The sequence below is a fragment of the Patagioenas fasciata genome, chromosome 16 (genome assembly GCF_037038585.1).
Source record: "Patagioenas fasciata isolate bPatFas1 chromosome 16, bPatFas1.hap1, whole genome shotgun sequence".
Lineage (NCBI taxonomy): Eukaryota > Metazoa > Chordata > Aves > Columbiformes > Columbidae > Patagioenas > Patagioenas fasciata.
Window position 1 is genome coordinate 10,398,990 of NC_092535.1, and position 21,699 is coordinate 10,420,688.

The following is a 21,699-nucleotide window of genomic DNA, read 5'->3' on the forward strand; positions in this document are numbered from 1 at the left end:
CCAGAGATTAGTTTTACACTTATATTTTTGTACACCCCCGTATGAATTAATTGTAAATTGTTAACCTGTAAAGTACAAAACCAAATTTAGTCCAGGGAGAGGGGCAAGTCAAGAAGTGGTAAGTTGTGATTATAAAAGCATTTTCAGACCAACAGATTGGCTTGAAGAGGGAAGGTGGCAGTCTGATTTCAAGGGGATTTGGAGTGTGTTTTGGCAGGAACAGGATGGTGGGGAGGATTCCTGCCTAATCAAAGTGGTAAAAAAAGATGATGGTGTGAAAGAAGCTATCACGATAGTTACAGGGTGCAAACCAGGATACTTTATAGTTTCTAATCTACTTCGAAACCACACATCCTTGTCAGGACTGCTTTAACAGCACATTTGATTAATTTTAAAAGATTTTTAATCCAGATTTTCATTTAAAAAAACTAGCCTAGAACAGCCAACCAAATAATCTGGCAGAAGTATGCTTTAGTGTTTAATTATATTGTACAACAAACCACTTTCAAGGCAGTCTTACCCCATCCATGTGGCAGAGGACCAAGGGGATCAAACTCTTTGTTCTGTGTGGATGAAAAGTCCTGGTTCTGCAAGTGACACAAACAAATGGTGCATTAATGACGAGCCATTTGCTTTCCAGATGTTCTCCTAGAGCTATAATGAATTACTGCAGTAAATGCAATTTTGTTCGTGTTACGTATAAGCAAAGATGCCAACAAATTTCTTTTTCTCCACAGAGAAGGCCTATCGTACAGACCTTGGCATGCTTAATTCAACTACGGTGCCAAGAAAATAATTATTCTTTGTTTAGAGCCCCTGCCTACGCAGAAGGGAAATCAGCACAGTAGCACCCAAAATGATCAGAAAGCAAACCACTTCATTCCGCACTCAGTACCATCCTCCCTACCACTGCTAATGAGGCCTTTATTTTCTACACATGCAGCAAATTTAGAACCTACACCATTCTTGATGGACTCATAGCATGAGTTGGAGTTATCCAAAGTCTACTATTCATCAGAGGTAAACAACGGATTTAAAATTCCAGAAGGATTATTTTCAATTTTGCTGCTTTCTGAACATTCATTGTATGTATTTCATTTTACCCAAAGTAGAAAGAGATGTCCTGTGAGCTTGCTTACCTTCCAGATCTTTGGCCAAGCCAAAGCGAGGCAAAATAAATCAGCTCATTACTAACCACAGAATCCCAGAATGTCAGGGACTGGAAGGGACCTGGAAAGCTCATCCAGTGCAATCCCCCCATGGAGCAGGAACACCCAGATGAGGTTCCACAGGAAGGTGTCCAGGCGGGTTTGAATGTCTGCAGAGAAGGAGACTCCACAACCTCCCTGGGCAGCCTGGGCCAGGCTCTGCCACCCTCACCATCAAGAAGTTTCTTCTCAAATTCAAGTGGAACCTCCTGTGTTCCAGTTTGAACTCATTACCCCTTGTCCTATCATTGACTGTCACCAAGAAGAGCCTGGCTTCATCCTCCTGACACTCCCCCTTTCCATATTGATCCCCATGAATGAGTCCCCCCTCAGTCTCCTCTTCTCCAGCTCCAGAGCCCCAGCTCCCTCAGCCTTTCCTCACACGGGAGATGCTCCACTCCCTTCAGCATCCTGGTGGCTGCGCTGGACTCTCTCCAGCAGTTCCCTGTCCTTCTGGAACTGAGGGGCCACAACTGGACACAATATTCCAGATGTGGTCTCACCAGGGCAGAGCAGAGGGGCAGGAGAACCTCTCTCGACCTACTGACCACCCCTTCTAATCCACCCCAGGATGCCACTGGCCTTCCTGTACTTTGTTTTGAAGCAAAGGCTTTCATCAATATTGTCTATCAATTTAATCAAAGAACAGTACCTATATTCAGCTGATAGATAAACCACATCACACTGCATGTGCTGCCTGCAGTCATTGCAAGGACTCGACCTGTGGTTCCCAATTATTATCTCCCACCGTGCTACACAAACAAAGATACTGTATTATCACAAAAAATACACCATAACAAAGTCTGGTATATTTATGGAGAAATATGCCCCAAACTCAAATTAATATATACTTTGAATATGCAGAAGAGAGGCTAATAGGCTCAAAATCTGGAAGAGACGCCTGTTACTCAACCTGTACAGTCGTGGTTCTGTTCCTTACCCCGTAGATAAATCTCTGGTTGAACTGCTGCATGGCTCCCTGCAGCTGACTGCGCTGCAGCTGCCACTGCTCGTAGTTGCGGACAGACTCCAGGGTCGGCCTCTGCCACGTCGTCGTTCTAGTGAAGTGGTCAACGTAATAAATTCTCCCCATGTTGTCAACTCGCCGCTCCCAGCTTTTAAAAAAATTACAAGCAACGGTTCTCAATAGCAGACAATTTGATGGGCTCAGAAGCATTTTTAGGCAAACAACAGTGTGTTGGAAGTGGATATAAAGCAAGGTGTGGGCAGCAGCCTCGTTTTCCTCTTTTACCCACCACTAAAACGATGAAAGAGCTAAAATTGTTTGAGAAGGATCACTTCGTTGCAAACTACACCAAGTCAGACTCATTCCATTTACTGTACTTTCAGGATTTTGTGAAATAGTTTAAGTGCTACACAAACCACTACCAATACCATGCTGCATAAATCCTGCCCAACCTATAAGATCATAGGCTGCTGTTTTTTCCTAAAAAGACAGCAAACCCCTGCCAGCTTGGGCTGTACAATCAAAGATCTCCTCAGAGAGGAGAAAAGGAAGCTGTGGGCATTGTGGTTTGGGGTTTTTTTGGTGTATATGTGTTCTTTCGTGTGGGTTTTTTTGTTTGTTTGGTGTGTTCTTTTGGGGGTTTTGTTTGTTGGTTTGGTTTTTTGGTTATTATTATTTTCAGTATATATGAAGGCAGTACTGTTTACGAAACTCAAGTGAACACACTACCATTCTGAATAAGTTAAAGTAACACACTTATCAATCCTCTCAACATTGAGTATGGCAGCTGGGTTCCCTTTATAGGCCTGTCTGCCAGTTTTCGTTCTTTAATATTAAGTTCTCTTTACCATTCCATGTTTTAACTCCGTAATTCTGTATAGTGTGTGACCCACTGAGTATGAATGAAAGGCAACAGGATAATTCTTACAGTTTACTTCCACTTTTTAAAAAAATAAGAAACAGAATAAATGATAACATTGATTTAAGTAGAGATTAACATCACTGGCTGTTCCAAACAGCTGGAAACGCCAAATAACCAAAGCTGTTTTATAAGAGCAGAGTCAATGAGCAGCTGGGAACCCTGAGACAAGACTGTGGGGCTGTAACCTCAGGATAAAGAGGTGACCAAGGGTATTCCTGCTCACACTGATAGTCACCTCAGTCCCCAAAGATTCTTCAATGGTTTTGGTTCTCTTTTACAGCTGCAGGTGTCTACTGTCTATAACTTACATCTGTTTCTCAGTAAAGATGCGTTTGCTTAATCTTTGACAGGAAATCCAGATTCTGTTGTTTTCCACATCCTGTGTACTACGCATTTTGGCAGAACTCCTTGGAGACAACCTGGAGCAATTCTTTACACTGAGTTCACATTTCTATTTACAAACATGCTTTCTAGCTTTAGTAAACTTTAGTCAATTAATTTCTATCCTAGACAATTATACGACTTCTGACTCACCTTGGAGGAAGAGGCTCGGGCCGATCCCACGTTGTTCTTTTTTCAACATGATCTACATAGTAAACTCGACCATGCTGGTCTACTCTTTGCTCCCAACTGAAAATAAAACAATATTTTAATCTTCCTCTAGATGAAACTACTCCAGCCATTCATCTACAGTATGAGAAGTGTTTGTTTTCATAAAAATGTTTACTTCTAGATAAAATGCTTTAAACTAACTCTTGGTTAGTGAAATGCACCAAAATGCTGTGTGCTATACAGCGGTACAATGTTATTAATATTAACAACTAATTCTATGCCAACTAGAATACAAAGCACATTTTACATGACCACCTTCAGAAACTGAAGCTAAAATTCATGCCTATGCATAGAATTTTAGCAAGCAATGAAGCAAAGTTTTGTATTCAATATCATTTACATCAATAAGCTGTTGAGTAGAATCATCTGTAGAACATAATCCCCTTAGAGAGTAACGTTAATTCCACTTAATTCCTCAAAATATGCAAATTTTGCACAGACCACATATATGCAGAGTTCATCATAAGGGCACCGGTCACTTATTGTCTGCACACACAGCCTTTGGGATCCTGACTCACCCCTGTATTTGCAGCAAATGTAACGTTACGGGGAAAAAGAAATTCACTGTTTCTGTTGAAATCAAAATGGTAACTGGTGTTTTCAAGACCACTTTTCTATTTCTCATTTATCCTCTAAGTGAGATCATTCAGACCTCTCCTAAATTTTGGTTCAGCTGCCCACAAATTAAGACAGATATTTCGACAATTCCACCGTTCACACTGGGAAGCTTTTTCTTTCCCTTGCTCAATTGTCCTGATTTATTTCAGTTTACAATCTAAATGGGAGCTCTGGGGCAACAGACTAACCATGTGGCAAATTCCACATGTGCCTGAAACAACACAGGAGCTGCAGTACGAAGCCCAAAACTTCAGGACAAATTGTAGACTGTGTACAGCAATAGCAGCTTTTCTTCTACTTATCTATACCAACATTTTACTACCTGACTTCATTCTAATAATTCTAATTTAAAGACAGCAAGCTGCCACATTATGTACAACTTCTGTGTTTCACTGACATGGGAACCTATGACAAGCAGCCAAAATATCAGAAAGATTCATTATTTTCTTTAATAAGCCATGCCTAAGGGCTTACCAGACAAAATAGTTATGACATCTTCCCAATTAATATCGGGGTGGGGGAAATTTGTTGGGCAGCAAAAAGCAGATGTTATGAATGTTTTGTTACACCTGCTGTAAGGAAAATAAAGTAAAACCAGAAATGACGGTACACACACAGCAAAACACATCATTGAACTCGTACCCAGGCGGGAGGGGACCTTGACTGACTGTAGGAAGGGCCTGAGGAGGAGGATTTACTGGCTGGACTTGTCTTGATACGGGAGGTGTGGTGAGTGCAGTAGTTGCAGGAGCGGTTGTTGCAGGAGAGGTTGTTGCAGCTGTTGTTGCAGTTGTTGTTCCGGCTGTTGATGCAGATGTTGATGCAGCTGTGGCCCCCTCAGGGCTCTGTTCTGAGGACGTATTCGCAGCTGTACCTGCCAGTGATCCTGCACTGGCCCCATCGTTTTCTGTGGATGTGGATGAAGGACCATTTACACTTGCTGTGATGTCAGAGATATCAAAGAAGAGGAAAAAAAAAGGCATTTAAGTGATATTTATGACCAATGTATTTCAGAAGTTGTAAGTCACAAAAGTAAATGCCCAATAAGTGGTATTTCGAGGTGCATGCATACAGTCCAATCCTACAGCTGACAGAAAAACTAAAAAGCAATTCTGTTTCATTTTGTAACAGTGTTTTAATCCAAGAACTGTCATCAACGGCACAATTTTGTTATTTCTGATAGAATAAATCACATTTACTGAAGGAAGTTGCCTGCATTCTGTAAACACTAAATTATAAACAAAAAACTACTTTCTTGCATTAATGGGTTAATTATTTTTGAATTATTATTTGGAAAAATAATTTAAGATATAATAAGCATCAAATTTTCGATGAGAGATTTGACAGTGCGTATAAATTAATTATCTGAATGGGAAGGGAAAACATACATTCTTTAAACATCTTCATATTTTTCTGAATGCCATTTAGCGGGTGGGATTGAAAGTTGTACACAAGTCAGGTCTGATTATTGAACGACAGCCGATTAATCTTTTAAAGTCATTATTATCTTGCAGTTTCCCATCCAGACTCAGCATTTATCAATTGTAATAACGAAACTACTGAAACCAACCACAGTGCATGGGGAGAAAGGAGTTACGCTAAAAACATCATCTAGCTTTTCAGGACTACTTGTCTTGAAATTTTTCAGTTTCTAAATAATCAGATAAATTTAAAGAAAAAAAGAAGTATCAATTTCAGTGCAAAATAGTAACGATTTTTTGGTAACTAGAACTGTAGAAACGAGCAACTAGTATTTCAAAACCCAGTACTATCAATTTGAGACAGTTCTATGAGGTTTCATCTGGAGCCTCAAGTTCAGTGGATGTATCGCTACAGTACAATATTGTTCACCTGTGTTCTTTTGGTCACAGCTCCACTATCGCAGTATCACTGCGATCAGTACTGAGCAGACACGGCAGCAAGAAATTTCTAATAACAGGAACGCCGATTAAACATGGACTGAATGCAAGCTAAAAAATAGTCCTTCAGGAGTTATCTGCCAAAGAATTTACCCTGAGAACATGCAGTTAAAAATAAACGTCATGAACAGGGCTGTTCATTCATAGAGTGTGAAGCTCTGAAACAAACGCCTGGCCCCACAACACCTACCGGCTGTTGAGGGGGGTCTGCGCGGCGTGGGGGGCGGCGGCCGGGAAGGCCTGGGGGGTCGGGCGGGTTTGCAGTTGCCGTTTGTGAGTAACGGAGAATCGCTGCCATTAACAGTCCTGTTTTCACCAGGAGTAGTATCTTCACAGCTTTCCAGACCGTTTGAGTTCGTCCTTTTCCAGGAAATAAAAACCAAACAGAAAGAACTATTCGAATGGTGTATGGACGACATTAAATTCTGGGGAAGACACTAGAATGCAATACTTATGATTACATGAGATTCTTACATTCATAATAATTAAAATAACATCCACATCTGCATGAACATACTAACAGCTTATGTCCCGAGGTATACGACACCTCAACTGATGAAAAGACTGTGAAATAGATATAGAGATATATATATATATAATATCTGTCCCTGAAATCTCCGCTTTCGTTCACCAACTCGACACGCGTGCCTTTAGGCCCAGGCTCCAGATTTTACTGCTCAGCTATTTCTGCCCATGAATTTCACCCTAATGAGATGGGAGCTGAGTCAAAGCTGGGAGCAGCCTGTGTGCATTCGCTCCACGGGGCAGCATATGCTCAGAACACACAGAATATTTCACATTTTTAAAAAGCTTAATTACACGTATACTATTTTTCCCCGTAAACTCAATGCTGGAAAGGGCTGGAGAATTCAGGACTCAGCATTAAAGTTTTGAGCAAAAGCTATGAATATAAGCTTCTCAATTTTACAAGAATTAAGAAACTAAATAACACTACTCATCCATTCTGTACTGTTCAGTTATACCTAGCAGCGTAGTATGCTGATATATTTGTAGCTCCCTCAGCAGAGTTCCAGGTATCCACAACATTACATCTAAAGCATTTTATTTACACAATCTGTTGAGCAAAATAAAAAGACTGTCATCTAGAATTCTAGTGGATTGACAGGTCAAGTACATAGGCCACCAGTAATGAAACCACAGGTTACAGTTTCAGCCCAGTACCTCTAAAACTCCATCCCTTTAAATGTACACAAAATAAAAATCAGGAGGCAAGCCTACATCAATCACAAAGCATAAAGGATCAAGTAGAATCATGTACATTTAACCTCAATATCATTGTCAAACACACTTCTGCTCTATACCAGGTGTGGTGCATGTGACTTAATGAAATATAACAAGGGCAAGTGTAGAGTCTTGTATCTGGGTAGGAACAACCCCAGGTTCCAGTGTAAGTTGGGGAATGACCTATTAGAGAGCAGTGTAGGGGAAAGGGACTTGGGGGTCCTGGGGACAGCAGGGTGACCATGAGCCAGCACTGGGCCCTTGTGGCCAGGAAGGCCAATGGTACCTGGGGTGGATTAGAAGGGGGTGGTCAGTAGGTCAGAGAGGTTCTCCTGCCCCTCTGCTCTGCCCTGGGGAGACCACACCTGGAATATTGTGTCCAGTTGTGGGCCCTCAGTTCCAGAAGGACAGGGAACTGCTGGAGAGAGTCCAGCGCAGCCACCAAGATGCTGAAGGGAGTGGAGCATCTCCCGTGTGAGGAAAGGCTGAGGGATCTGGGGCTCTGGAGCTGGAGAAGAGGACACTGAGGGGTGACTCATTCATGGGGATCAATATGGAAAGGGGGAGTGTCAGGAGGATGGAGCCAGGCTCTTCTCGGTGACAATCAGTGATAGGACAAGGGGTAACGGGTACAAATTGGAACACAGGAGGTTCCACTTGAATATGAGAAGAAACTTCTTGATGGTGAGGGTGGCAGAGCCTGGCCCAGGCTGCCCAGGGGGTTGTGGAGTCTCCTTCTCTGCAGACATTCAAACCCGCCTGGACACCTTCCTGTGGAACCTCAGCTGGGCGTTCCTGCTCTGGTGGGAGGATTGCACTGATGAGCTTTCCAGGTTCCTTCAACTCATGACATTCTGGGATTCTGTGATTCATACCAGATCACACCAAGGTCACAATAAATGACAATGAACATGTGCAGAGATGAAGAACGATGTGAGGTTTTTACGTGTCACCTTTTATATTTAGTGTATTTGACCAGTTGGCTTAAGTTATAACAATACATATCAAAACATTATTACACATGTAACAATAACCCATTACACATATTCCAGATCACTTACATAACCATCAAAAATGGACCTTTACGAACACCAAAAACCCCACTGTTTGGTACTAAAACTGCATCAGCTCCACTTACTATTATACACTCAGGCATTCTGAATACCCAAAGCATGGAAACATTCTTCAGAGTATGAAAAGGAAACAGAACAAAAATAAACTTTCACGGGAAGACTTCAGATGACAGTGAGTTATTATCTATTAAAAAAACCCACTAAATTTAACTTATGTACTCCAGATATCATCCAAGAGTGTTGTGCATTGTACAGATCCTTAAAATACTTGTAGTGCTGGTAACTAATTAGAGTGGCACGGTGCTCACTGCAGGTTAATCCACCATCAAGTATGGTCACACTTTTATCCCATCAAGCAGCAGGGCACATAATCTGATATCAGCCTTAAAACACTGCACCTGCCAGACACTTCTTGGTATCTTCTTTAAGTTAAATATAATTCTGATACTTCCATGCTATGAAACAAAACAGTGTAAAAATAACCAGTGCCATTTATTCACCAGTGGAATTTTTATATATATATATACACACACACACATATATATATATATATATATTTTACTTTGGTTAATCATTGGGAAAAGGACAAGAATACAAAATAAAAACAAAAGATGGGTCAGGTATGGAGGCAAACTGAAGCAAGACAATGAGGATCATATGGAAAACTATTTAATACGTGAATGTATAACAGTACAGGATTTTGCTTTAGTACATGCTCAGACCTTAAGAGTTACTGTTGCAGGGCATACCCAGAAGTTTTTCAATTGTCTTTATAACAGATAAAATTCTTCTTTCAAAACTGCAATCACTAAAAGGCAGTATAAAAAAAAAAGAGGAAGAAAGTCTTACCGTGTATCGCTCCTTACTCTGGAGCCATCATTCTGTGTAGGACCTTAAATACCAGAAAGAAAAAGACGATAGAACTATAAGCAATATTCTGAATAAGTTCCAAGAACAGAAGCAGTCTTCAACACTCACATTTCTTTCAAATGTGGAGGTGATGCACCATATACTGCTTATGTATCTTATTTCCAAACTGTATGTCTCTATAAGCATGTGTGCGTGTATACGCTTTTTTTTAAAACACTGCCACTGTGAGTAATGTTCTCGCCTTATGGAAGACATAACAGGTTATCATTTGACTCCAGCCTGGACCCTTCCCTTTCTCTGTAAATTATTTAGCCTAAAGGCATTCAAGAGGTACAAAATGTGGCAGGACTCCAAAGAGAATTACAGCAGCTCAGCCGAGATTTGCAACTGTTTTGCAACTGCTTGTTCAGCCAGCTTGGAAATATTTGCCTTCTGTGTCGGCATTTGCAGGACTTGCATATGCAGCACAGAACTGCTCATTCATGTAGACAGCGCCAATACTTGATTTCTGTAGAATTAAACAACGGAGAAATCAGTTCTCAGTTCTGATGGGAACTTTGGTCTAAGCCAAAGACAGTGATGGAATCCTGCAAAGCCTTGTGATAACGTGCTGTTAGTGGGCAGCACGCGGAAGGGATTTTAATCCCACAAGCAGAAATCTTATCTTCAAAAGCTACTCAATAAACAGTGTATTTGCCTGTAAGCACCTTTAGCCTGTACAGTAAGAACGTGTTAGACTACTTTAACTCTTTCCTTGTGTGCCCCAGTCCCCTGATGATCTGTGAACCCTCTGGCTTGGTGTGTCAACATCTGTCTTTACTGTCGAGCCCCAAACTACCTATAGTGCCCAGTTCCAGGCCTTTTCCTGCACCTTTTGCTCAGGAGGTGACTTTCAGGAAATGGAACAACGCAGAGATGAAAACCAAGTATTGCACAAGAGGAAAGTTCGGTACTGTCAGTAGGTGTTTCTGTCATCCCATGTCAGCTCTGCTCTGCAAGCCCCACACAATCCCAGCATTTGGCTTTTACTTACCAAGAAATCCCACATCATCAAATCACGTGCTTAATCCTTTTAACAAAATGCAAATGAAGATGGACTACAAGCTAAGAAATAACAGTTACAAAGCCAGCGTGCTCATTCAATTTTCCTGTGATACTTCGATGGAATCTCAAAGCAACTTCCTCTAGTGCCCAAAAAAGCCACCACAACAACCCCCAACCAACCAAACCAGAAGCCTAAAACTTGCCAATTAAGCACGTAGCTAATTGCTACAGCTGACAGACCCTCCAATGCTGACTGCTGGAGAAATCTCTACTTTTCAGGCTACAATACCCTCAAAAATGTTCCATTGCTTGTCCTGCACCAACAGAATTAAACCCTCTTACTTATTATTTCAGTGTGATTACCCATTTTACATGTATTCAAGATTTTCAGTTAAAAATCATCCTAGTTATCTGAAGCTGACAACATCAACTAAACAGAACAGTGGATCATTCCACAGGGAACAAAAACCCATGAAAACATTTATTTGAGATATTTTAAGAAAAAAATACTATAAATCCATGCTGAATATTACTATTATTATGAGATCAAACTAAATTATTTTATATTATTTTCTGTTAATGATGTTAGGAAACATTCAGGGAAGCCAGAGACTTCCGTTGAAGTCTGGGATTGCCAGACAGAAGTCCACAAAATCAAGATGCTGATGTTGTTTTTGTTATGGCAAGGCTGAAAATCTTCACTGTGGACTATGACTCCACCTCAAATAAAAACACAGAAGAGTTATGGTCTCTACAAATAGGAAGTTATAGAAAACGCTGTTATTATGTTAAAGTTACCGGAAAAAAAGCTTTGTCTCCCAGATATATGTAGAGGGTGGATTTGAATTCAAGCTACTTACTTCTTGTACTTGAGGCATCACCGTTGGTGAGGAGCTCAGGATCTACCTGCAGCCCATCTAGACAGACAGACAGGTCTCCCACCACTTCTGCTGGTTCTCTGTCACCAACAAGATGCAGCGTCACCACTACCTGCTCAACTGAAAAAAATACAGGAAATAATTTTACTACATGACAAAAAAGCGATTTTTATTCAAGAAGCCAATCACAGGCCACAGTCAGCAAGGGAAAAACATCCCTAACAAACCCCAGAACTCTCTCCATATTTTTTTTCAGTTTTGTGTGGTAAAACAAATCATTTCCAGGTGTTATTATTTCTACAGAAAGGGGAAAACTGGAGCATAAGTTTGTTGCTGCCTAAAGAAAGGATTAACATCAGAGCAGAGATTGAGTCTTGTGTTTCTGCCCACGCTTCTAAAGCAATTAACATACCTATCCTCAAAAACCTATAGTTAGGAAATGTAATTCACCTTATTCCTCGTGCAGAAGAGATTTCCATTCTACCTTCTCATTAAAATATTTCACATTTATCTAATGACAACAAGATTCGCATTTAGAAGGTGAACATTTTGCATCATATTCCCAGACCGAGTGTATTTTCAGGGTATATAACTGGTTTTCATTGAAACAAAGTTGTAAATAAACATTCTTGCTTAAAGTTTGAACCAAAATCCAGTGGATTACAGCAGGGTATCTGATGCCATACAGCACGATGTAGTTACCCAAGGTAATTCCCCCCATGTTTTCACCATGTTTTCAATGACACCATAGCAGACCGTGTATAACCAAAAAGATTACACTGAAAAAGCCGGAGGAAGCTCATCAATGCAATCTGTAGCAACTAAAGGAATTCCTAAGGGTTTCCTTCCTCCTCCAGTTGCCCAGAGCACTGATTAACAGACAATTCCTGACGAATTCTGCAGCATTCCAAAGTGTAGTTAATCTTATACTTACGTTTCATACTGTTTGATTTCAAAGTCTCCTGAATATCCAGAGCAGCACTTCCCAGAAGTACATCTGATTTCAACGTTTGATGGCTCCAGACTCGAAAGTTTAATTTACTTACAGGAGTGACGATTCTGAAAAGAAAAAGTTGAGCAGCGGGTAAGGGCATTTGTTGGCAGGGGAAACGGCTGAACCGAGCAATCTGCTTCAACTTCAAATGAGTCAGCCTAGCAGAAAAGACCATTTCGAAGTTATTTATTAACTGAGCCACTCAAGTCGGTGTCACCTGTAAACTTGCCCATGGTGTACCCAATCCCACTATCTATGTCATTAAAGAAGTTGCTAAATAATATTGGTCCCAGTATGGATCTTTGAGGGACACCACTCATTACTGGTTTCCACTTGGACATTGAGCTCTTGTCTATAACTCTCTGGATACAGTCACCCAGCCAATTCCTTATCCATTTCATAGTCCATCCATCACATCTATCTCTCAGAATCACAGAATGGACTGGGTTGGAAAAGACCTCAGAGATCATCAAGTCCAACCCTGAAAGGAACAGAGGGCCCAATATGCAGGGTTGACCCTCATCTTAGGGAAGTCTGTAGTCTACCTGGAGCCTGGATCAAGGATATTGCTAGAGAGCTCCCCAGACTGGTGCTTTCTGGCTGCTGTTAGAGGATGTAGGAAGGCACAAATTAATCAGGAATTTTGTACTTGTGATTGAATTTAGACGTGTGCCAGACAAGAGTTATCTACCTGCTCTGTGGCACGGCACACAAAGAACAGCCGCACTTTTCAGCCACATATTTCTGAAATACCATAAACTTAAATGTGACAACAAAAACGTGAGTAGGACTTCTCAGTTTTCATCTCAAATTATCTTCCTTTCCTTACTACACACAGAATTAAAGCTCCTTTGATACACCACATACATTAATACAGAATAAATGACTTCATTAGCATTGTGTCCTTTCCATAAAAAGTAATGGAATGGTTTGTAAATATATATTCCAGACCACAGTACAATTAGCTCCTAAAAAAATCACACAAATTATCTTCATATCACGTAATATGGAATTCCTGGCTTAAAATAAAAACACAACCCTTAAGTCCACTGTCAATTGCATTAATTTAGCGAAAATAAGTTGGAAAGCAAACCCATCAAACCTACACTGTAAGATGTTGTTTCCACTTCGGGCTGTTTGTATTGTTGCATTTTTCTGTCTTCTTGGACTGTCCGTCTACCGAGACTTCCACATAAGGGCTTGGTCCAAACCATTTATTTTTTTCTTTCAGTTTTGCTGAAATAACTATTAAGAAAGAGAAAATCATTTACTCAATAAGATTTCGATTCCAAATAATACTTTTCAGTTGTGTGCTTAGTATTTGAGTATCAGGTCACTGAGGCATGACAATAAAGCTCAAGAAGAAATATATTAGATGGACAAAAATGCTCTTGCATTCCAAATCACTTTATACAGTGCTATAGCTCACACAAGTGCCTAAAACATGCAATAGTACTTCATAATATCAGACGCTATAATTAATAATAATCAGTATAAAACTGACAAAAGCACTTAGGTGTCGAAAGCAGAAAATATCCTCTAAAACCTCCTCCTGTCTATCACCCGCCAAGAGAATTACTGGAGTTTGTTACACGTGCTTGTTAGAAAGCTCCAAACACGATTTGTGTCACTGGGGAATTGCAGACAACTGCTGCCAGGGCTGCTGAGAAGAACACCATGAAGAACCAGAACTTTGCGTTAAATTCTCTGTACCAAAGCAAACTTACAGAAAAGCGAACTGAAGGCAAAATCCTGAGTTCCAACAACCACCTACTGTTCTAGAAACACAAAATCCCGGACAGGACCTGCAGCTCCAGAGCTGTGACTGGGCAGGGGAAGAATGGGGAAGGGGGGGGGGTGGGGGGTGCGTGTGTGTGTGTTTGTTTGTTGTTATTTTTGTTGTGTGCGTTTGGTTTTTGTTTTGTGGGTTTTTTTTGTCTGTGTGTGCATTTTTGTTTGGTTTTTAGACATTCAACATCACCGACTGCAAGGCTCCTCTCTGACACCCCATATAGCCAAGCAGCATCATGCGCACGTCCCTGTCCCCAACATTGAGTCTTAGGAGTGTTCTTGGATTCCTTGGCAATAGTAAACTCACAAAACAGTAGTCAAACCAAAGATATTAGCATTTCCAATTGGCCAGGGAACTCCACTCCCTTCTGACAAATAACAACTTGGTCTCCTGTGCTTTTGTCACCCACCTCAGCTGCACTGCATCCTGAAGAAAAAGATTACTAATTCAAGCCCATATGGCTAATCTACCTAGATTCCCTTTATAGTCTGCACTCTTTTAGAGATTTAGAGAAGGAGCTTAGTATAAACTGCTCTGAACTGCTCCTAAAAGAAACTCTTTCTCTCTGTATTACAGACATCTTACAGAAATTCACTTAATTTTCACAAATATCTCCCCACCCCTCACGTCTTCAGTGCTGCAGCCTCTCCCGCCTCAACAGCACCAGCTGCCTCAAAGGCACCAAGAATTACAGTGAGGCAGCACAAACCAGCAGTTTTGTCAGGACTTTCTAGGTTCTTACTTACCCAGACAACCTGAAAGTTCATTTATAACTAAGAGAGCAGAACGGGGAGGTGAGGGTAGGGTAGGGTAGGGTAGGGCAGGAGGTGGCTGCTGCTTACAGAAATGTCTACAAAAAGGTTGTGCCTGCTCACACACTGGGGCTTAACTCCTACAGCAATTAAAAACCACTCAAAAGTCTTAATAGTCTCAGTTCTAATCACTGAGACACTTCAGTTTCACTTTATGTGAGTCACAGGCCTTTAACAGAGCAAGGCTCAGACAGCAATTTCAGTCCGTAGTGCTGCTCTCCGTACCATGCGGAGGATGAACCTCCAAACTGCTTCTGTTTTTCTCTCCAATATCAACCTGTAGGGACACGATTTCTCCTAAAGTCTCAGAGCCTACGGAGAACAAACAAGCATGCGACCTCAGTGTGGCAGCTGCAGTCAGCAGAACTTACTCTGTTCCAACCTCCTGTCCGGTCTAAGGCTTTCCCATCTATTTTGGATGATTCTTTTCAACCCCACAATATCAGCTTTGTGAAACTTCTGCACCACACTGATGGTGCAAAATTTACCTTTGATGCTTCTAAACACAGACCTGCGTACACCCCCAGATCTCCCCAGGCTTCAGCAACGTTTGTCAGAGAGCAAAAGTGAGGAAAACCTGGTCATTTTCAACAGCTGCTCTGTTGGTGCTCAGTGACAGTTATATTCTCACGCACGCTTTTAATAGAGCTCCTCTACAATGGTGCCCATCAAAACATGGAACAAGGGAGAAGTAGTAAGTTAAATCACTTAGCTTGAGATGGAAAAACACCAACAGGAGAATGTGTTAGATTCGGTGTTATGTCAAGTGTTAGTAACTGAAAGCAGCATCATATTACATCTTACATTTTGAAAAGGATTGGTTTGTACAATTTATTTGACAGTATTCAAAAAGAATTATTCCTTCTTTTTTTTGTTGGCACAAAAATGTACCATTTTAAAATCCATTTTAGATAAAATCTTTATTAAAATAGTTATATTTCTGCCAAGTAATGATGATATAACACCACCAATTTTATTGTGCGACTTGTTTTGGGTTTTGTACAACTCAAAACTCCCTGAAATGCAACATACTGGTAACTTCCATTTAATTGTGGGAAAAACGCTTTACCATTTCTAAGCAGAAAATCTGCACGTTTTCCACAGGCTTACCAGTGACTTGGAGCTGTGATTTCATGGAAAACCCACCGGATGGTCCTGCTCTGGCCCCACTGCCAGCCATAATATGGGCTGGATCTTGAATCTGGATGAAGAAACAACAGAAACATTTGAATCAGGAATTCAAACAATAAATCATCTGGTTTTTGACATGTAGATACATTATCCTGAAAACAAAACCACACTTGTTTTCTACTTCCTTTCCCTTTTGTCGAAGTACAGAAAATGGTTTACAAAGGGCTTAGTCTCTATTACATAATCTGTAAATACTCATGTCTGAGGCAAAAGAGGTCTTTTGATTTTGTCCCTTCAATTAGAACGGAGAATAAACAAAGTTCTAATTGCAAAGTTTGCTGTACCTCTTATGCCTGCAAATACAGGCTTATTTTGACGTCATAAGTTCCCATGTCAAATATTACTTGTCTCAAAAAAAAAAAAAAAAAAAAAAAAAGGAATAAAACCACAATACACAATCATAGGAAAAAGGTTGAAAAAATAATTATTAAATTTAAGAGCAAATTTCAAATTTAGAGAAACCCACTTCTGTGTTTCTCTCATTTTCACTTGGTCAGATCAAGTAATTCCACGAAGCACTTCACTAACAGAGGAGATACATCACTTCTGAAAGAGGGTGAGAAACCTCCATTACCGGCATCCCGAACCTCGCACCCGTGGCTCGTCTGATCCTGCACCAAAGCAAGCAGCTATTTCTAATATTCTTTGAAATTAATTCAGTTCAGTATTTGGTTTTGGGGAGCAGGGGGAGAAATGGACAATATGCATCATATAGCTTCTTTATTAACAGGCAGAAATGGTGTGCTGTTATATTAAAAATAGACATCGCTTTGGAAATATCCAGATATCCTTGCTCCTATTCATATTTAAAACACACTTTCAGCTCCACATCTCAACTGAAGAGGCTATTATACCAGCGAGTCTTCTACAGCAGATTACCCACTGAAAAATGAATGCGTTATTGAAGACTCCAAACCACCTGCTGGATCCATCTTCCAGACTCCTTCCTGCATCCCCCTTACATCCTGTTCCCTCCTCTGTGCCATTTCCTCAGTCACCTCTGCTCGTAACCTCCCACCAAACCTTCATTGCCCTGGGTGTATGACCTGGCTCAGGTGCTGCGGCCAAGGGCGGGCTGATCCGCACACCTGGGCTCAGGTACCAAACCTGCATCCCAAAGCACATCAAACACCACGTGTCAGCTCTCCAGGTGCGTTCTGCACACGTTATTGCCAACAAGGAAGCAGCTTAAGCAAACATGTTCCCTATCTGTATCTTGAGTGCAAGGGGCGATAACAGCCCAAGCAATGTAAACCAGTGCATATCTTATCCTCTGCATGCCATGCAAAACACAGTTTGTAAAGGAGACCAGGTCTGAATATCGCAACTTTCTTTTTAGAGGCCGCAAGCTAAAGCAAAGTCTACACACTGTGACAGTGACTGTGAAATTCATAATTCCACAGGTATTTTGAAAGCAATAAATGGGAAGTTCTTGCATCCTACAGCTTGCTGGTGCCAGTGTTAACCACCGGAGAATATCACACTGCCGAAACAAGTACTAATGTCTTGCTTAAATAGTATATAGTGTTATTACTGGAGTTCAATACTGTCAATTACCACATTCCAGATGTGAATCATACAAATCTAACTTCTGCTACAGTGAAAAAGCTTTTAATGTAAGTATTTCAAAAGCAGCCTAAATTTAAAAGACCTAGAGGACTATACCTAATTCTGATCCCATGATTAGTTCTACCAAACTCAACAGGTATCATTTATGCTTTCAAAAAGCAGTTGAATAGCATCTGGACCAGCACAGACATACTGGACAGCCTGAAGGAGTTTGCACTGATAGGAGAGCTGCCGTTCTCCACCCGGAGAAACAACACTGCACACAAACATGATTACTGCAGAGTCCTACAGTAAGCACACACAGCGTACACCATTCGTTCAGAACCATATGTTAAAGTTGATTTTCATTTTGAAGTCTGCAAAAATACCCATTAAAAATGTATCAGTATTTTATCATTCTCCTTGAGAATATGCAGAAAAACAGCCGATTAATCACATTTGAAAGGACTGTTGTGCAAACAGTTGCTGAGTCACACGTGTATGTACACATGTGTACATAGTGACAGTTTTCACTAACAACCAGTATAAGTAAGATTTCAATAATCTATCATCTCCCAATACTTCTTAAAAAAAAGAAACTCCATTACGCATTGTTTAGCCCTCTCAGCTGCCATCAAGTTTCTAATTATTTTTGACCAATAAAACAGAAGACTTATTTTATTGCATGCTTGCTAAAATCCACTGGTGGCTCTTTAACACAAGTGCCATTAGTTAACGAGGAAAAAGGAGAATTCAGAGGAGGAAGCAGCAAGCAGCAATTTCCCTGTGCCCTGCACCTCAGCAGCCCTATTTCTCTTTTCCTATTTCAAACACCTCGACCCAACGTCTCCTGTGCCCCCTTTACCTGCCGGCTGGAAAAGACTCTGCACATCAAATGGGTGGTTTTGAGCCAAGAATAACCACGGAACTCACAGTGCAGCTTTCCTCTCACCTGAGCGCTCTTTTAAGTCTCTTCCCTACCATGCACGTATATACTCCATGCAGATTTTCTGTAATTCATAGAAATTAATCAACTTTGATACCTCCATTGATTTTTAGCTAGAATGGAAAAGTTTGTAGCGCAACACATGGGGAAAGGGGGAAAAGCAGAACAGACTGGCAGGTGGAATTGTATACATCTCATTTTCTTGGGAAATAAAGCTAAAATACATTAATTACTCCAACAAGAATCTTGTGATGATTAGCGAACTCCACTTTGAAGAAGCACAAAGAGACTGCAAAAAACAATAACCCCACAAGACACACATATTCAGCTGATGTCGACATTTAAACTTCAGTTTCTAGTATTTAACTCCTCTCTGTTTACCTAACAAGCATGCAAATCTGTTTGGTAAGAAACTACTGTATTAACACCTATTTTTAATGATTGCACATGATTTCAACAGCCAGCCCAGGGCTACTTGGAAACTTAATCACAAAATAAGACAATCTACACTCTTAAATCATTATTAAAATATTTCCAGTTTTATGACAACAGAAACGATATTTAGGATTCTGTGAAAAGAAAATATCTTTATTTACAACAAGAAGTTCCGCCAGCAGCTGGATGCTAATGGACCATCCCGTGTGAACACCAAGGAGCACTTCAGCTGTAGCAGAACACTGGACCCCTGGCCATTATCACAGAATCCCAGAGTGTCAGGGGTTGGAAGGGACCTGGAAAGCTCATCCAGTGCAATCCCCCCATGGAGCAGGAACACCCAGCTGAGGTTCCACAGGAAGGTGTCCAGGCGGGTTTGAATGTCTGCAGAGAAGGAGACTCCACAACCTCCCTGGGCAGCCTGGGCCAGGCTCTGCCACCCTCACCATCAAGAAGTTTCTTCTCAAATTCAAGTGGAACTTTTTATGCTCCAGTTTGAACCCATTGCCCCTTGTCCTATCACTGGTTGTCACCGAGAAGAGCCTGGTTTCATCCTCCTGACACTCCCCCTTTATATATCTGTAAACATTAATGAGGTCACCCCTCAGTCTCCTCTTCTCCAGCTCCAGAGCCCCAGCTCCCTCAGCCTTTCCTCACACGGGAGATGCTCCACTCCCTTCAGCATCTTGGTGGCTGCGCTGGACTCTCTCCAGCAGTTCCCTGTCCTTCTGGAACTGAGGGGCCACAACTGGACACAATATTCCAGGTGTGGTCTCCCCAGGGCAGAGCAGAGGGGCAGGAGAACCTCTCTGACCTACTGACCACCCCCTTCTAATCCACCCCAGGTACCATTGGCCTTCCTGGCCACAAGGGCCCAGTGCTGGCTCATGGTCACCCTGCTGTCCCCAGGAACCCCAGGTCCCTTTCCCCTACACTGCTCTCTAATAGGTCATTCCCCAACTTACACTGGAACCTGGGGTTGTTCCTGCCCAGATTCAAGACTCTACACTTGCCCTTGTTCTATTTCATTACATTTTTCCCTGCCCAGCTCTCCAGCCTGTCCCTGCCCAACACTCAGAGCCTGATCACGCAAGTATCATTTTCTTAGAAACAACCAACACTAATTATTTGGTGTAGAAAAAGACTTAAACCAGAAACAATATCTTGACACTGAAAACAAATCGTCCAAATGCTTGCCTGAATTTCTTCAGAGGCTGCATACCTACCCCCAGGTAGGTCGGTTTGTTTTTATAACCTGCTGCCACAGTGTGTGTGGATTAGTAGATAAATTAAGCTCAGCTTCATCATTGTATAAGCTATTGTTTGCACCCGAGGCAGGTTTGAACAAACATTGCCTAAAATAATACACCAATAAATCCACACATCCTGCCAGGATTCAGTTCTTTGAATTCCATCTCCAGGGAGGATCTTCATTTATTTTTCTTTTAACAAATCATGAGAAGGAGCAGGGAGAAAAGCAGCTCTGAGAGCTTCTTGGTTAAAGCAATGTAAGGAGGAGGTGGGAAGGAGCTTCTTACCCTGCAAAATCAGGGAGTATAAATAAAAGGAAAATGCTATCAAAGGCCTGAGAGATCTTTGGAGTGTCACACCGATTCAACTTCTGGTGACTTTATTCAGTAATGGGATTCAGCTCTTGAAGAACTGACTTAAAGAAGGTCATTTTGTTTCATAGGTATTCAACAGAACAGAAGACACAACTAAGTCAGAATGAAACCCTGTGATCGCATATTATACATACATAGCTTTGAAAATATGTTGGCACATGCTCTTTATAATTTACAAAAATACTGAAATAATTGCACACTGTTGGCTGCTCTAAGTCTTACATTTAGTAATTTGAAGAACAGGCTAAACTGCTCTTTACAGGTGCATTAATCCACAGTGTATCTGCTGTTTCAACAGTGGAAATAAAAAATGCATCATTAAAATCTTGCTTTAACCTACGTAGTAATTTTAACAATGGTTTTGAGAATCTCACTGTGTAACTCGGGAATTGTAAAATACACCACATTTTGTTTAAAAAACTGCACACAAGATGTAGCATGTCCTCTTCACAACAGTTAATTTTTTAATTAACACATATGTGAGTTACAGCCAATTAATAAGAAATTAGGCTACATATTTCAGAGAAAGTTCAAAGTCACTTGTTTACATTAATACTGCACTTTTTTGGGTGTGAGAAATTAAATACAAATGCTTGTTCTCCTTCGCACAAAACACTGAAGCCTCTTTTTAACTGAAGTCATGTTTAGTGTGGAAAAGCTATTTTCTTTTAACTGTTAAGATACAATCACTCAGTAACCCAGGCACAGACAGCTCCTTTGGTAACTTACTTGTTTAGCAAATCTGTAGTTACTTTAACTGTCCAAGTTTTATCTTTAAGTAAAAAGTGGTTTGACAGAGCTGTTTCTATTGTTTGACATTTTATAGGGGTTTTTTTCCCTAAATAAGTTTTAAGGACATGCTTGGTTTAGTCCAAACAAGAGGGCCTACAGAAAGAAAGAAACTGCTGAGTAATCAAACAGGAAAGAAAGAACAGACAGAGATTACAAGGGTGTTGAGTACATGTTGGGAAGGGAAGCAATTACAAGGTTTGCGTTAAAGGTT

At 40.9% G+C, this 21,699-nt stretch overlaps 1 protein-coding gene across 1 annotated transcript in view; it reads right to left on the reverse strand.

Annotated features, from left to right (window-relative positions):
- ITCH (itchy E3 ubiquitin protein ligase) overlaps window positions 1-21,699 on the reverse strand; it is a 60,866-nt gene that overhangs the window by 20,280 nt on the left and 18,887 nt on the right. The window contains exons 2-11 of the mRNA XM_065849751.2: window positions 16,062-16,152; window positions 13,454-13,592; window positions 12,288-12,412; window positions 11,336-11,473; window positions 9,411-9,453; window positions 6,437-6,606; window positions 4,970-5,267; window positions 3,632-3,727; window positions 2,149-2,323; window positions 521-587 (exon numbers count right to left, since the gene is read on the reverse strand). Coding sequence (XP_065705823.2) covers window positions 521-587; window positions 2,149-2,323; window positions 3,632-3,727; window positions 4,970-5,267; window positions 6,437-6,606; window positions 9,411-9,453; window positions 11,336-11,473; window positions 12,288-12,412; window positions 13,454-13,592; window positions 16,062-16,131 — 1,321 coding nt within the window. The 5' untranslated portion in view covers window positions 16,132-16,152. The remainder of the gene's footprint in view (window positions 1-520; window positions 588-2,148; window positions 2,324-3,631; window positions 3,728-4,969; window positions 5,268-6,436; window positions 6,607-9,410; window positions 9,454-11,335; window positions 11,474-12,287; window positions 12,413-13,453; window positions 13,593-16,061; window positions 16,153-21,699) is intronic.